This window comes from Apteryx mantelli, chromosome 17 (genome assembly GCF_036417845.1).
Source record: "Apteryx mantelli isolate bAptMan1 chromosome 17, bAptMan1.hap1, whole genome shotgun sequence".
In the NCBI taxonomy this organism is placed as follows: domain Eukaryota; kingdom Metazoa; phylum Chordata; class Aves; order Apterygiformes; family Apterygidae; genus Apteryx; species Apteryx mantelli.
Genome location: NC_089994.1, coordinates 6,184,742 through 6,199,602, shown reverse-complemented (window position 1 = coordinate 6,199,602; position 14,861 = coordinate 6,184,742). Strand labels below are relative to the sequence as shown.

The 14,861-nt window shown below is 62.2% G+C and overlaps 1 protein-coding gene across 1 annotated transcript; it reads right to left on the bottom strand.

Moving 5' to 3' along the window:
• Window positions 1-4,864: 4,864 nt before the first annotated feature.
• On the bottom strand, window positions 4,865-13,335 carry LHX5 (LIM homeobox 5). The gene is made up of 5 exons (XM_067307053.1): window positions 13,144-13,335; window positions 10,944-11,167; window positions 9,466-9,743; window positions 7,440-7,605; window positions 4,865-5,232 (listed from the first exon to the last, which is right to left on the bottom strand). Exons 1-5 carry the CDS (start codon window positions 13,314-13,316, stop codon window positions 4,865-4,867), a joined length of 1,209 nt encoding a protein of 402 aa, XP_067163154.1. The 5' UTR covers window positions 13,317-13,335.
• Window positions 13,336-14,861: the final 1,526 nt, after the last annotated feature.

The window sequence follows — 14,861 nt, the reverse complement described above, 5'->3', positions numbered from 1 at the left end:
GCTTCTCCCGGTCCTGCTGTGCTGTCTGCGGGCCGGAGCGCGCACCACGCGCGGCCCTGCTTGCTGCCGGGATTTATCGGTGGCGCGGGTGGGCACCTGGGTGCTGCAGTGCTGGCGCACACGCGTGTCCGTGCACACGCGTGCCCATGCACACATGTGTCCGTGCACACACCTGCCGGCGAGCAGGCGGCTGCAGGAGCTCCAGGGGGGCGCAAAGGGCAGCTCCCCGGATAACTCGGGCTCTGCCCGGCTGCTGTCGGGGTCCTTCCGGCCAGCGCATCCGTGGGCTGCTTTTAGTCCTTTGCTGTTGCACCCTTTGCTGCGGGGCGGCCCAGGGACGCATGTGTCCCCCACGAAGGACTTTCCTCGCTGCCTCCCTCGCAACACAGTGACAAGCAGAAAGCTCTTCCCTTCCTTTCAGTTTAATTTTTTTCCCTTTCCCCCTGATAAATTCCGCCGGCCAGGCCAACCCACGAGATGCTTCTCAGAGGACGGATCCCCATAAATCAAAACTCTGCTGCTCCATCGTGGGCAATATCTTATGTAAAAAGGTGTTTCCAGGGAGCACCGAAGGCTGGAGAATCCTATTACAAGGCACACTATTAATTATAGGAAGTCAGCCCAACCTACTCCGGCAATTTTTTATCCCAGGTCCAAAACCTGATTACTTTCCACCTTCTGCAGTCCTTCCCCTTCCCCCTCGCCCCAAAAAGTAAAGGGAAAAAGGTCAAAAAAAAAAAAATAGCGGTGATGTTTTCCCGACACGTTTTTCAGAAGCGGTTTCTGCGCGAGGCCGGCACGGCCGCCTCCGGGTGCGGGAGGGAGCTGGGAGCGCGCGGCCGCCTGCGGCACTGCCGTTCCCCTGGCGCACAGCGGGTTTTCGGTGCTGTCGGTGCTGCCCCGGCACAGCGGGAGCCGGCGGGAGGGGAACTGGGCCTCCGGGGTCCCCAGGGCGAACGCGGGGCTGCAGTGGCCACCCGGGGAGGTGCCGGGCGATGGCCCCGCTGGGGGTGGGAGCCAGGCAGGGTCCCTGCCGGGGTCACCGGGGCTGGGGGTGCCCCAGCGGGCTGCAAGCAGCCCTTGGCCACAGGCCTTGGACTTACAACAATAACAATAATAATAATAATAATAGTAATAATAATAATAGCCGGTGTTCACCCAGTGAATGACCTTGTGCTCTGCTTTATAATCCTCATAATGATGCTCTGAAGAAGTTATTTAACAACACATTGCACAGTCCTTATTTCCCTTATAAAAAAAAAAAAAATCCATTAGCCGAATATTACCGAAGGCCTGGAAGGGACAAAAAGGGACAGGCCAGCTGCAACCCCGCTTCAACTCCGCACAACCTCGCTCCTGGGCGGCATAAACTGGCGCAGGCAAAGGTGCTGGCCACATCCCTGCGGATTTGGCCCCCAACTACGGATGAAGAGGTTTTTTTCCTCCCTGATGCTGATACCTGATGATGCGTCGGAGTTGGCGTGTGGCGCCGTGACCTGCCACGGAGTTGGCGATGGTGCAAAGCTCAAAAAGCCCCCGGGGCATCAGTGGCATTAGGCACTGCAGTGTAGAACCGGCTTAGCGCCGTGGGCGCAAGGATGAGCTCCCACTTCCCTCCCCTGAGCCACCAGCGGCTCTTTGCCACCTCGTGCCTCAGTTTCCCCACCTGTGAAATGGGGCCAGCCTGCCTTGGGTGGCTGGTGCGAACCCCGGGTTAGTCCCGGCTCCGTGCGACAGCCCGAGCTCGCAGCCCAGGCATCCCTTGGGTCTCAGCCTGTGTTTGGTATGGCTCATTTGCAATAATAGGCAACGCCATTGTTAATGTCGTTAATGGTATAGGAAGGATAAATTCCATCACTTGGCTGAACAGAGAAAATATGCAGAGAAGTGGCTGCCTTTTCATAAATCATCAGGGCTCGGTGCTACAACCAAGCCAGGACTTAAAATTCAGGTCAGGAGAGAGGGACTCTCATAAGCCAGCAAGGGAAGGTAATTTATTCTGTTTATATCTTTTTACTGCAAGACAAGGGGGAAAAAAACTCTGCCATGATTTTGCATTTTAAATATTAGTTCAGAGCTGCAGCCTGCCTTGGACTTTATTTATTTATATCTCAGAAAAGAGAGAGAGAGAGAGAGAGAGCACAGAGAGGAAAGGCTTTGCCGGCTTGGCACAGGGTGGTGTGAGGAATCAATACAGTTTAACTGCCACATCTGATTAAGAATTACAGCTCTGTGCAAGGAAGGATAAATAAGACGCACAGATTCGGGGCTTTTAAAGGATTGCAGCTGCGCAAGGCCATCTTAGAAGTGTCCTTGTTGCGTTCAAGGAGCAGCCCTGGCCTTGCAGGATTTCAGACTCCTCTTACGGACTAGAGGGAAAAGCAAGCGGAGGAAGGGGATGGCGATGGGGACAAGGGGCCGGAGGGAAGCGCGGGGGGGCTGGCAGTGGGGTGGGAAGGGGAAACCTGTCAGCCCCCGGGACAGACGGAGCAACTCCCTGGCCTGCACCCGAGCAGAAACGCTGGCGGCCTTCCAGGGAGCCCTTCGTTCACCCTCTCCTGAGCTCCCTGCCCTGGGAGCAACCCTCTTTAGCTCCAGGTGGACCTTCCCCCCGGACTGTGGACCTTCCCCCCGGACCGTGGACCTTCCTCCCAGGCCAAGCCAGCATTTTTAGCCCCAAACTAGGACCAGGTGTGAGAAGGGCCTGGGCTGCCGGCCGGCTCCCGGCGAGTCGGGGCGGCCCAGGATTTGGGGTGGAAGTCCTGGCTGGTGCCAGGCTGGCTCCGGCTGCCGCCTGTGTCCGCCCGGGGGGGGGGCTGAGGGTCCGGCGGGGGGGCGGCCGTGCTCCGCGGCGGGGGGCAGCCGGGATCCCCAGGTCGGGGCGAGGGGCGGGGGGGGGGGGGGGTTAAGGGGGCAAGGGGAGGGGGTGGCAAAGCGAAGCGGGGCGCGGGGCGAGGGCGCCGCAGCGAGGCGGCCCCGCGGGCGCATTACCGCGGCTGCCCCCACGGGGGTGCTCTGCCCCCGCCGCTGCCCGGGCCCCGGCGCCGCAGGGGGGGCAGCGGGGGCACCAGCCGGCACCCCCCCCCCCCGCTAGGGTCTGGCGGGGCGCAGGCCTCGGGCACGCCGGGGTTTGCCGACCCGCGTGGGCGCCCACCGGCGGGAGCACGGCAGCAGCCTCGCTGTGCAGCGAGGATGAAGGAAACGGGCTGCGTTTGGGCCCAAAGCCCTGGGGGGGGCGAGGACCTAACGCGGGACGTGCCGGGCTCAGCCGAGGTAAGCGCGACCCGCTGAGGGGACAGCGGTGGGGACGGTGACGGCTGCTTAAGGCACCGTGCTCGGTAGATATGCTGTACATATGTGTAAGACCCCGTACTCGAATACAGGGCGTGCTGTGGGGCCGTGGGGGACGGCACTCGCCACGAGCAGCGTGCTGGGAACAGGAGGAGCAGCGCAGCAAAACCCGGGTCTCTCTTTTTCTCGCCTTAAAAAAAGAAAAGGGACCAGGTGACTGAACAGTAGGTAACTAAAAGGTTTTTTATTCACATTGAACAACAAGAGCCATTCACACTAACAGCCTCTGCAAGAGGCAGCGGGGACAGGAAACCCACAACGCTTTCAGAAAACAACTTTTTTTCTTCTTCTTTTTCTTTTTTTTTTCCTTGCTCTTTTTTTTTTCTTTATCCTCTTGCCCCCCTCCCAAGTGCCACCCCCCCGCCTTCAAAATAGAAAAATTCGGAGCCTCCGATGACTAAAGTACAATAAATAATCAGTAAACACAAAAACATACTTTATTTGTTTCTCCTTTATACAAAATAAAGAAACTAGAAGCAAAAACTATAATACATCCTTAAATTCGCGGAGCCTCCGGGAAACAACTGGATCGGGCTCGGCGTTCACTGGAGACAGTCAGGACTCGGCCGTGGTGGGTTTTTTTCCCCCGTTTGTTTCGCTTTGTTGCGTCGGTTTTTCCTGCGGCCGCCCCGGTTCGCCGGTGGCGGTGACGGGCTCCGGCGCGCCGCTGCCGCGTGGGAACCGAATCTCGGCGAGTCACTCGCGCAGCGCCGGGAGCGGAGCCGCGGCGCTCCGCTAGGGGGCGGCCTGCGGGGGGGCGCCCCCACCCCCGCTCCCCCCCCCCCGCCCCTTCCCCCCCCCCCCCCCCCGAGCAACGGGTCCAAAACCTCCTTCTCCTTGGGAATTAAACGGGAACAACGAAAACGGGGGCACGGGAGGAGGCGGCGGCGGCGGCGGCGGATGGGGGGGGTTATTCCTGTATTCCCCATTCCCACCTCCCCCCTCAATGGGGACGCGATTCGGGCTGAACCGAGGCTAAGGAAGAGGATAATTAAAAAGGATGGGAATTAGCACAGGGGAGGAGGGGGGGATCCTTCCCTTTAGACACACGCGAGCCCCCCCCCCCTTTCCAAGCCGCCCCAGGCCAAGGGGCGCAATCACTGCTGGGGTCGGTGGCACCCTGTGCCCGGGCGAGTTCAGCTTTGGTTCGAGAGATGGTGGTGGTCCTGATGCCGGCAGAGGTTTCCTTCAGGGCCCGATCACACGTGTTGGCGGAAGGTAGCGGGAGGGGGAGGTAGTGAGGGGGGCACCAAGGTCCCACGGACGACCCCCAGCGTCCCAGGTGCTGGTGGGGGGGGTCTGAACCGACGGGGCAGGCAGGGGCGGACGCGAGGAGCGTTTTGGCATCGGCTGACGATGGAGGGTGGCTGTGGCATCGGAGGGTCTTCATCCGGCGAAGGTGAGGTGAGGAACCGTGCCTCGGTCCGCAGGGATGCGTGGGCCAGAGGAATCCGGGTGTGTTTTCCCCCCTCGCCTCGCACACGCGCACGCACACGCACACACACGGCCAGGCCTACCACACCGCCGCCTCGCTGAGCTCCTGGTTGGGGTGCGAGAGGGCCCCGCTGTAGCCGCTATTGCTGGACATGGAGAAAGGCGGGCTGGGCCCCCCGCTGAAGACCTCCCCCGGGATGGGGTGCAGCGAGCCGGTCATGCCCGGCTCGGGGCTGGGGGTGTCGGGGTGCGAGATCATATCCGTGTACCTTTGGTTTTCTGAGGAGTGGTGTCCGCTTAGGGGGGGCTCCAAGGGTCCCAGGGGCGTGGAGCCGGGTCCTGAGTTCTGAAGGTAGCTGGAATCGGCCGGGGACTGGGCTTGGGAAGGAGGCCCGTGGGGGAAAAAGTCATAATTGCCTCCCGGCCCGTAGTAGTCACCTTGATAATCTGCAGGAGGTGGGGGGAGAAGAGGTTGGAGCCGGTCCCTGGAGGCCCCTTGCCTCCCCCCTCTCTGCCCAGGGCTCTTCTCCCCCAGACGGCCCGGCTGCGTCGGGGAGGCCGGGGCAACTCCCTTCCAAAAGCCCGCTGCGCCCCGCAACGAGCCCGCAAGTGGGGGTGCAAAGCGCCGGCTGCCCTCCCCTCCTGGGGCGCAGAGCTCCCGGCACCAGCTGCAAATCTGCACCCGAGCAGAGGGCCAAATAATCCAGGATTAACGATTCCAGCTGCTAATTACGCTCTTCCCCTCCAGCCGCAAGTGAAAGAGGAGAAGTAGGAGGGCAGGGAGCTGGGGAGCTTTGGGCGGGGGGAGCCTCAGTTTTGTTCTTATTTAAGAAGGGGTGGGAGCAACGTATATATACATATATATTTAGCAGGCTAGAAGGGAGCTGGGAACGAGCTGCCGGGCAGCCAGGGCTGCCCAGGAGGCACCTTGCCTGAGGGGGGGGCTTGGAAAATAGAGGTGAACGGAGCAGTAGCGGGGGCTCGGAAAAGAGCAGCGAGCTCTGAAAGGAGCTGGGAGAAGGGGGCGGCGAGAGCGCTTTTCCCCGGCAGGAGAGGCTGCCCCAAAGCGGGGCACCCCCGAGGGCAGCGAGGTGGGTAACTGCCCCGGCTGGGGCTGCTCCGGCCCAGCTGCCCGGGGGCGACAGGGGGACATGGGCCGGCGCCGCGGCAGTGGCCGTGCCGGTGTGGTGGGGCTGGCGGTGAGACAAAAGGTCGTGGCCGCCACTTTGTCCTCCTGGGCTCCCGCGGGGAGCAGCGGCGGCCGGCGCCGGGGGTGCGTATGCACGTATCTGTGCACAGGTGGAGGCACGTGTGTGCATGGAGGTGAATGTGTGTGCGCGTGGACATGTGCACACACACGGTGGGGTGTTTATGTGCACGGGTGTGAGAGTGTGTGTGCATGAGCATGGACGTGTGTGCATGTGGTGGGGTGTGTGCATGGAGGAGGGTGAGTGCATGCCCAGATGTGTGTGCACGTGGTGGTATGTGAGTGTATATGTGTGCATGGATACGAGTGTGTGTGCATAGACGTGCACATATGGCAGGGTGTGTATGGCGGTGAGTGTGCGTGCATGGATGGGTGTGCACACAGTGACATGAGTGTATATAAGTACATGGATGTCCACGTGTGTGCACGGATGTCTGTGTGTGCACATACATATGCTGATATATGTGCATGCATTAGGCAGTACATGTGCACGGACATGCGTGTGCACGCGCACAGACGTTGGTATGTGTGTGTGCATGCATATAGCGGTATGTGCATGAAGGTGAGTGTGTACATGTGTGTACATACGGTGGTGTGTGTGCATGCATTAGGCGGTATGTGTGTGCATGGACGTGGCACATACAGCAGTGTGTGCATGGAGGTAACGTGTGCACAGCCGTGTGTGCATGTGGTAATGTGTGTGCACGGGCAGGTGTGCTTGTGCATTGACATGCACACACGCAGCAGTGCATGCGTATGCAGGCGTGCATGTCTGTGTGCATGGACATGTGTGCATCTGGTGGGGTGTGCACGTGCAAGGACACGTGTGAGTGTGCACATGTGCACGGACATAGGCACAGATGGTGGTGTGGGGGCACATTGCCATGTGCAACTTTGGCAGTATGTGCATGGATGTGTGCGTGAGTGTGCACGTGGACATGTGTGTGCACTGCATGCATGCGCGTGTGTGTGTGCATGCACAGACATCTATGTGCGTGCACACGTTTGTGCGTGCACACATGGCTCCGCGGCTGTGTGCAGTGATGCGCGTGTGCACAGTCTCATGCAGGCACAGCCGCCTTCACGTGCGTGCGCGTGCTGATGCGCGCGGTGTGCGGAACAGCTGTGTGGGGGTGTGCACAGATGGTTGTGTGTGTGATCAGAAACGAGTGTGTGTACGTGTGTGCACAGGCGGCTGTTCCGGGCAGGCCAGCAAACCCGGCCTGGGGCAGCTTCCTCCAGCCCAGGGGCTTCCCGGGAGCTGCGGGACCGACATGGGCTGCAGTGGCTCGGAGCAGAGACGGGGACGGCAGGGAGCGAGGACAGGAGAGGGAAAGGAAGGGAAGAAAACGGGAAGGGGAGGAACAAAGGGAAAGGAGGAGAGAGAGCGAGAAGGAAAGGAGGACTAGAAGGGGAAGGGAAGGGGCGCCCGCAGACGGTCCCTCACCTCCGTAGTACGTGTAGGGCGTCGAGCCGAGCATCTCGGACTCGTCGAGGCGGCCGCCCAAGGGGCGCATCCGCCGCGGGCTGCGGAAGAAGGCGTGCCGGCGGGCGCCCAGGGCGCTCAGCTGCTTCATCCGCCGCTCCTTGGACCTGCGGTTCTGGAACCAGACCTGCGGGCAGAGCCGGCCGTCAGCGCCCGCCTGGAGAGGTGCGGGGGGGCCGGGGCTCAGGCACTCCGGGGCTGCGGGAGGCAGGGAGGGGAAGACCAAGGGACAGGCTGCTAGGGACCCCCCCCATCGGCCTGGCTAAGAAACCCGCTGACGTTTGGCCCGTGATGCTTTAGGAGAGACCAGAAAGTGTCAGGGGAAGTTCTTGGGACCTTCTGGGAAGGGAAGAGTTTTGCCACCTCGGAGAGTTTTTACTGAAATCCCAATATCCTGGAAAGTGGCACCGGGGGGGGGGGGTAAGTAAGGAGACCTTTCCCACTACCAGCATCCTGTCTGCATCCTTCTGCATCCTTCTCCCCCCCACAGGAGGAGAAAGGGGAGAGGGAGAGGACAACCAGCAGATAGGGGAGATGAATTTTCCCTTGCAAGGGAGGGAAGGGAGGAAAGAAGGAAGAACTCTGTTTGGCTTGTGGTAGAAATAGGCAGGATGCAGGGAGCTGAGCACCTGCCGGGATGGGGATGGAGTTAAAAGAAAAACTGGCCTAGGAAAGATAAGGATAAAAGGGAAGGGAAAGACCTGGCCATCTTTTTATGAGGTTCTCCCTCACCCAGGCCACAGACCCTCAGCCCACACAGGTGTTTTTTTTTCCCCCCAGGCCTGGTGATGGTGTCTGGATTGTGCGTCCCACTCCACACACGCACCCCGGGCAAGGGGGCAGCTCTGGGGGAACCAGCACTTCTCAGGAGCCAAACATTGCTCCAGGGACTTCTGTTCCCCTCTGCCAGGGGCTGGGGCTCTTGCTGCTCCACTAACAGCACAGCCGGAGAGTCTTCCCCTCTTAACGCTGCACATTTCTGCAGGGATTTTCTGCATGTGGGTGGTGTGGTAGGAGACTGCAGGGCTGCACGGAGGGTGGAATGGCTTCTCCTCGCTTGCAAAGGGCAGAGCATCCTTCTCCCCAGTATACCTACAGCCCTTCTGGGCTGAGCAGGCTGGAGAGGATGGATGTCAAGCTCTGGGCAAAGGCTGCGGGCAGGAAAGGGGTCTGGCTGCGAGTCTTCTCCTGCTGCATACGGACACGGAGTCCTTGGGCCTAGCAAGACTCGCAGGTACTGGGGTTCCTGCTCAGCTCCTGGTGAAGCCACACTGGCTCTAAGCCATCAGCTTGGCTAGGGGCTGGTGGGTTTTCTAGCCTGAGAAGACCCCAGCTGGCTCATGTTTTGGGGCTGATCTTCATGTGTTTCCCAGGAGTCAGTGCACTAAAGCAAAGAGTGAGACCAGCTTCCCTATGTTCCACTCTGCTCTTCCCAGCCGCACATGCAGGGTATCTCCGTTACCCCACCAGGAGGTGCAGGATGGGCCCTGGGGCGACACCAGGAGAAAGCTGCCAAAAGGTGGAGGGAGATGGCTGGAGTTTGCTCGGCCCCTGCTGGTCACCCGTCCCCATTTCCCCACCTGCGGGCTGAAGCTAGCGGGACTGGCCTCAGGGTCCCAACTCCTTTCCCTCCGGCAGCTGGGTACTGCGGGGCACAGTCACAGCCTTGAACAGCCTGGGGTCCCATGAGCACCCGCTTCTCCTTCCCTCCACACGTGGGTCACTTCCCTTTCTCCGCTTCGGGAAAGGGAATTGCTCCTCTCCTCCTAGAGCTCTGACATCATGGGAACATCACAGCTTCCGGCAGGCCAGGGGAACGACGTCGCTGGGCCAGCCCCATGACATCATGCTGGGAGAGCCAGGAATCAGGTTGGACCCTCAGAGGATACATGCTGATGGAGCAAGCTGTGGTGGGGCAGCCTGCTTTGGGGTGGGGGGGTGAGTCCAGGGAATGGGGGTGGTGGAGATGAGGTTATTGCCCCTGTACCTGGATGACTCTCATGTTGAGCCCAGTCTCCTGGGCCAGCTGCTCCCGAATGTGCCTGGTGGGTTTGGGGGTAGCTGCGAAGGCAGCTTTGAGGGTCTCCAGTTGCTTGGCTTTAATGGTGGTACGGGGCCCCCTCCGCTTGGTGCCCGAGTTCTGCTCTTCGTTCTCGTTGTTGGTGGTCTCTTTGTCCGAGGAGGTCGAGTTGTCTGTCTCCTTGGTGTCGTCTTGCATGGGGTCCTGGAGATCCGGGGACAAACTCCTGTCTGTACATGAGGACACTGTAAAGGAGACCCAGAAAGGAAAGGGGGGGGGGGGGCGGACGACTTAGGAGAGAGATCAACCCCCCTCTCCTCTGCCCTCCCTTTCCCCACTGTCACCCCGGCGAGTCCGGCTGCTTTCTGGGAAAGGGGGGGGGGGTGCTGGGGAGAAGCAAGGGGTGCAGATCGCCTCTGCCCCCCAGTTACCCCTATAGCACCATCCACCCCCAGCAGCACGCAGCGCCGCAGGCGATCGCCGCCTGCTCCAGCAAGCCGAGCGGCCTGACCCGGCCCCTGGCACCGCGTCTGAAGGGGCGACCTGGCGCGGCCCCCACCGCTCTGCTGGCTGCGCGGAGGGGCTCCACGGCCAGCAGCAGGAGATCTGGGGAGGGGGCGATTCCCCCCCCCCCACTGCAGGCCCCAGCGCTCCCCTCTCCCCCCCCTGCACCTTTCACACTGGGAACCGGGATCCGCCGCTGGGAAAAATGCAGCCAGTCACTCTTGGGGTTCAGGGGTGTCCAGTCGCTGCCTTGAGCCTGGCTCGGCCCCCCCTCCCCAGCCGCCCCCCAAGGGGACCCTGACGCCAGCCCCCCCCCAGGCCAAGCTCTACTCGCCTCGCTCACAGCAGCGGCCCCACTGACTCGCGTGGCAGGATCCGGCCCCGGGTGCTGGACGGAGAGAGAGCCCACGGAAGGGGGTGAGCGCGGGCGGCTGGCATTGCTGGGGCAGCAAGAGCGGGCCTGATCCTGCCGTCCTGCCGCAGAGACAGCTTCCAAGGAAGTCAAATGGGAGCTTTGCCTCTGGGTGAAAGAGGCGGAGGATCAGGCCCGCGGCGGGGGGGGGGGGGGGGACGGGGCGGTGCGCACTCGCGGGGAGCGCTGCGGGCTCGGACGCCTGCGGCCGGGCCTCGGGGGGGGGGGGGGCGGCGGGACGCGCCCGGGGCCCCCGCGGCGAGCGGCCGTGCGCGGCGCCGGGAGCCGGGCGGCAGGAGCCGGGGGGAGCGCTGCTGCCGGGAGCCACCTCTGCCTCGGCCGCCCCTTGCCCCACGCGTGTGCCCGCCGCGCGGGGCCCGCCTTGAAGCCCTTCACCCCGCCGCCCTCCAGCCCCGCCGCCTCCCCAAACCGCGGCCCCGCTCGCCCCGGCCGCGGCTCCGCGCTCGCCGCCGCCGCCGCCGGGCTTTAACGGCGAACCGCGCTTGCCGGGCGGCTGCGCGCTGCGTACCTGAGTTGAGGCTGCCTTCCTTCAGGCTGGGGGAGTTCAGATAGTCCTCTTTGCAAACAAATTTGTTTTCGTCTATGATATACAGTTCCTCGCCCGTGGAGAGCTGCTTGTTGCAAACCATGCAAGTGAAACAGTTCAGGTGAAAGACTTTGTTGCGCGCTTTTCGGACGAGGTCGCTGGGGGAGATGCCTTGCGAGCAGCCGGCGCATTTGGTACCAAACCTCCTGGAGGGCAGAAAGAGCAGAGCTGAGAGCAGGGGCCGCCGGCAGCGGGGCCCGCCGCGGGGCTCCCCCCGCCGGGCCCCCTCGCCCCCCGCTCGCTGCTCCGACCCGATCCCCCCCCCCAAACTCCCCGCACCGGGGCTGCAGCCGGGCCCGATCCTCCAGCGTCTCTCGCCGCTCCGGGAAATGCCGCAGAAAGCCTGCGGGGATGTTTCTGGCCCGGTGCCTCTCTGCTGGCGGGGACGAGGAGGAGGCGAGGCCGGCCTTCCTCCCCGGCTAACCCCGCTCGGAAAAGCCGAGGGAGAAGGTTTGGGCGAGGCGAGAGGAAGCTCGTATTTGCGGGTCCGCCGCTGGCTCCTGGGCTGCCCGGGGCGAGCCCAGAGCTGCCTCGGAGCGGGGACGCGCGGGTCACCTCTCCTGGGGCCGGGTGGCTGGAGCCAATTTTGCACCAAAATGGAAGGGCCAGAAATGAGCAGGGAGTTTAAAGGATTTTCCCCTCCGCGGTCTGCAGTGAAGAATTTCGTTTAAAAGGAGGCATCGGTGCCTCCCGGCCGGGAAATACGAGCCCGGCTCGGCGCTGGTATCGAATAAATAGCACCGTAAAAATATCAGGGGAAAGAGGGGCTAATTGCGGAGAGAGCAACGAATAAAGAGGGAAGGCGAGTGCGAGACGAACCGCGCTGTGAAAACAAAAATGGGCGACGGAGGAGGGAACTCAGGTCTCCGAAAGCATCGCCTGGCTCCCGGCGAGTGCCCAGCCCCGGCGCCGGGAACCATCCTGCTCTCCCTGGCGTTTATTTTTCCTGGTCGAAAACACCACCTTGAAGATCTCTAATTTTTCTTCCCTGCGTAGAAGGCAGAGCCTCTTTCCCCAGTCTCTGCCTTTTTTTTTTTTTCTCTCTCCTCTCTTTTTTTCTCTCTCCTGGGCACCTGAATCGGCTGAAAACGATCTCCCCGGGAAAAACAAAAAAACCAAAAACCAGCCCGAGGAAGGGGCTGTTGCTGTCAGCTCCCGGGGGAGAACGGGGGCTCGGCTGCGGGAGGGGCTGGGATTGGGGTGCCGCTCGGAGGGGTCCCCCTTTTCCTTCCTCGCCTTGACACAACTTCTGCCGCCCGCGCTGCTCTCCGTGACGTTGATGTAGTGAAAGCATTAGAAGTCATAAGTCATTTTGCCCCTCTCGTCCCGGCCCCTAATTTCCTCATCTGCACCTTATCGGAGTCATTAGGGGCATTTAAGGAGCCGCGGAGCGTGGGGGGCCCTGGAGGGAGCCGGCCCGCGGGGCAGCGGCATTTCCTTTCCACGGGGAGCGGCGAGGCCCGGGGGTGTCGGTGCCTCCTCCGGGGCTGGGGGCACCTGGGGACCGGGATCGCTCCCCCGCGGCGCCAAGCCCCGCTGCCGGCCGCGGCCCGGGGGCTCCGCGGGGCCGCCGCGCTCGGGCCTGCCGCGACGGGGCGGGCGGCGGCTCCGGCGACGCCGGGGCGGGCCGCGGCCGGGGGGCCCGGCTCGGCGCTGCTTTTGGAGGCAAGGTCACAGGGAGACGAGGCGGAAAAAAAAAAGCCGCCCCGAATTGCAGCAAACGGCCGCAGCGCTGCCGTCGGCCCCGGCCGCCGCGCCCGGCTCGCCTCGCCCTGCCCGGCCACCGCGGGGCTCCGCCGGCCCCGTTGGTGCCCAGGCGGCCGCGGGAGGCCGGTTCCCCGCCGGGGCGACGGGGCAGGCTCCGCCGAGGGCCGAGAGCGAGCCCCGGCAGAGAGGGACGAGCGGCCACCGACGGGGATAGGGGCGAACCCCGGCCCCGCTCCCTGTCCCCGGCCGCCCCCCAGCCCGTGGGGGCCGGGGCAGAGCCCGAGCCCCGGTCCCTTCCCGGCAAGGCAGCGGGGCCGGGCGGAGCGGCGGGCGGGCAGGTAGCTGTGAGGCTCCGCAGCCTCTCGGGGAGCCCCGGCGGGGTGGAGGAGGCTCGACCCCGTCGCAGGGGACTCACCTGAAAAAGTCATTTTTGCAGTAGAGTTTGCCTTCCCTGGAGAAGCATTTCTCGGTCAGGTTGCATTTGCATTCGCAGCACTGGACGCATTTAATGTGCCATGCCCTGTCCAACACGTTCAGCAGAAACCTGTCCAAAATCGGCCTCTCGCAGCCCGCACAATGCACCATCATAACCTCAGCCGAGGAAGGAGACACACAAAACGAGAAGTCAGCCCCCGCGCCGGCACACGGCGGCTACAGCGATCGCCGTAAGAAGGGGGGGATTTTTCAATGCGAGATTAAAAAAAAATATTAAAAAAAATATAGAGGGAATAACAAAAATTCAGGCGCCCTCAGGAGCGCGGAGCGGAGCCGCTGTCAAGTTCTTGCCTCTCTTCTCTTCGGAGCCTCGACGGAAGGAAAAAATAACGCAAAGGGGACAAAAAAAAGCTCCCCCCAAAGCCCCCCCCTCCAGAGCCGCCAAACCGCCCCCCCCGACCCACCCGAGCGGGGCGGCCGGCGGTGCCCGGCGCTGCGCAGCCGAGGCGCGGCGGCCGCGGCGCGGGGGCTGCTGTCGGCGGGCTCTGCGGCAGCGGCGCGCCGCGGGAGGGGTGCATGAACGCCCCCCCCAGCAGCCGGCAGCCCCCTCTGCCTCCGTGTGCTCCGCAGCCGCCCGCTTGCCGCCACTTTCATGCTGGTCCCATCTTCAGCTTTGTCTCCCGGCTTAGTAATTCGCGCATCCTTATTCAGATTTGGTGACGTGGCGCGGAGCGTAGCCCGGCCCGCGGCCAATGGCAGGGCGGTGGCCATGGCAACCTCTTAATTTATAGCATATCTAAATTGGCTCCAGCCTTGCGCTTGGCACAGAGGGAAAAAAACAAGGCATCTCTATTGTTGAGTAGTAGGTTTTACCTGGTGCGGTGGCGAAGTGAGTATTTACCTTTCTTTGGGGTCCGGGGGGGTGGGGGAGCATGGAAGTTTTTTTCTCTCTCTCTTTCTCCTTTTTTTTTTTTTTTTATAAATCCCTGCGGGGGGTGGTGGTGGGGGGCATGCCCAGGGCTGATTTCGGGGGGTCCCGGGGAGCGAGCAGGTCTGGGGGAAGCCATCACCTGGCCTCTTTGCATAAGCGGGAGAGGTGGCAATTCGGGGTCTTTTGTCTGGGGATCCGCAGGGATCAGCAGTAAAAACAACAAGCCCAAAAGCGGGGTGGGAGGAGGAAAGGGATTTTGGGGGGGGTGGGGGCGGGGAGGGGGAGGGGGGCCGGGGCCGCTCGCCTAATGAGGAGGGGGTGCTCTTTGAGGGACGGCTCCTTCGCGCAGTGTCTTGGGATGAAAAGTTATCTCTGGTACTTCGCCGCACGAAGGTATTTGACCCCCCAGCGAGCTCGCTGGCCTTTGTTATACAGACTTTTAGCGAGTGGGGAATTCACATCGCTTTTCTTTTTCTTCTTTTTCTTCTTTACGCTCTGCATTAAGTAAGTCACTGACAACATCCGTAAAACCTGAGTCAACACGAGAATAAAGAGGGGAACGAAGCGGGAGAATAGGAAGAGCGGATCGGCTCCCCTGGAAAACGAAAAAGAAAAGGAGAAAGGGAGAGAGAAAGGGGGAGAGGGAGCCAGCCCGGCGGACGGAGAGGTGCGGGGCTCTTGTGCAGTTGTGTATGATTTTTCTCTTTAATTCCAGGTGCCGCGGAGCTGTAGATAACCGGCTCACTTTGCGCGCAGGGGAAGGCGTG

Coding starts and splice junctions, on each gene's coding strand:
- LHX5 (XM_067307053.1), bottom strand. CDS start 13,316: ATGATGGTGCATTGTGCGGGCTGCGAGAGGCCGATTTTGGACAGGTTT. Junction 11,168..13,143: donor TGCAAAAATGACTTTTTCAG/GTGAGTCCCCTG, acceptor TCTGCCCTCCAG/GAGGTTTGGTACCAAATGCG. Junction 9,744..10,943: donor GGAAGGCAGCCTCAACTCAG/GTACGCAGCGCG, acceptor TCTCCTTTACAG/TGTCCTCATGTACAGACAGG.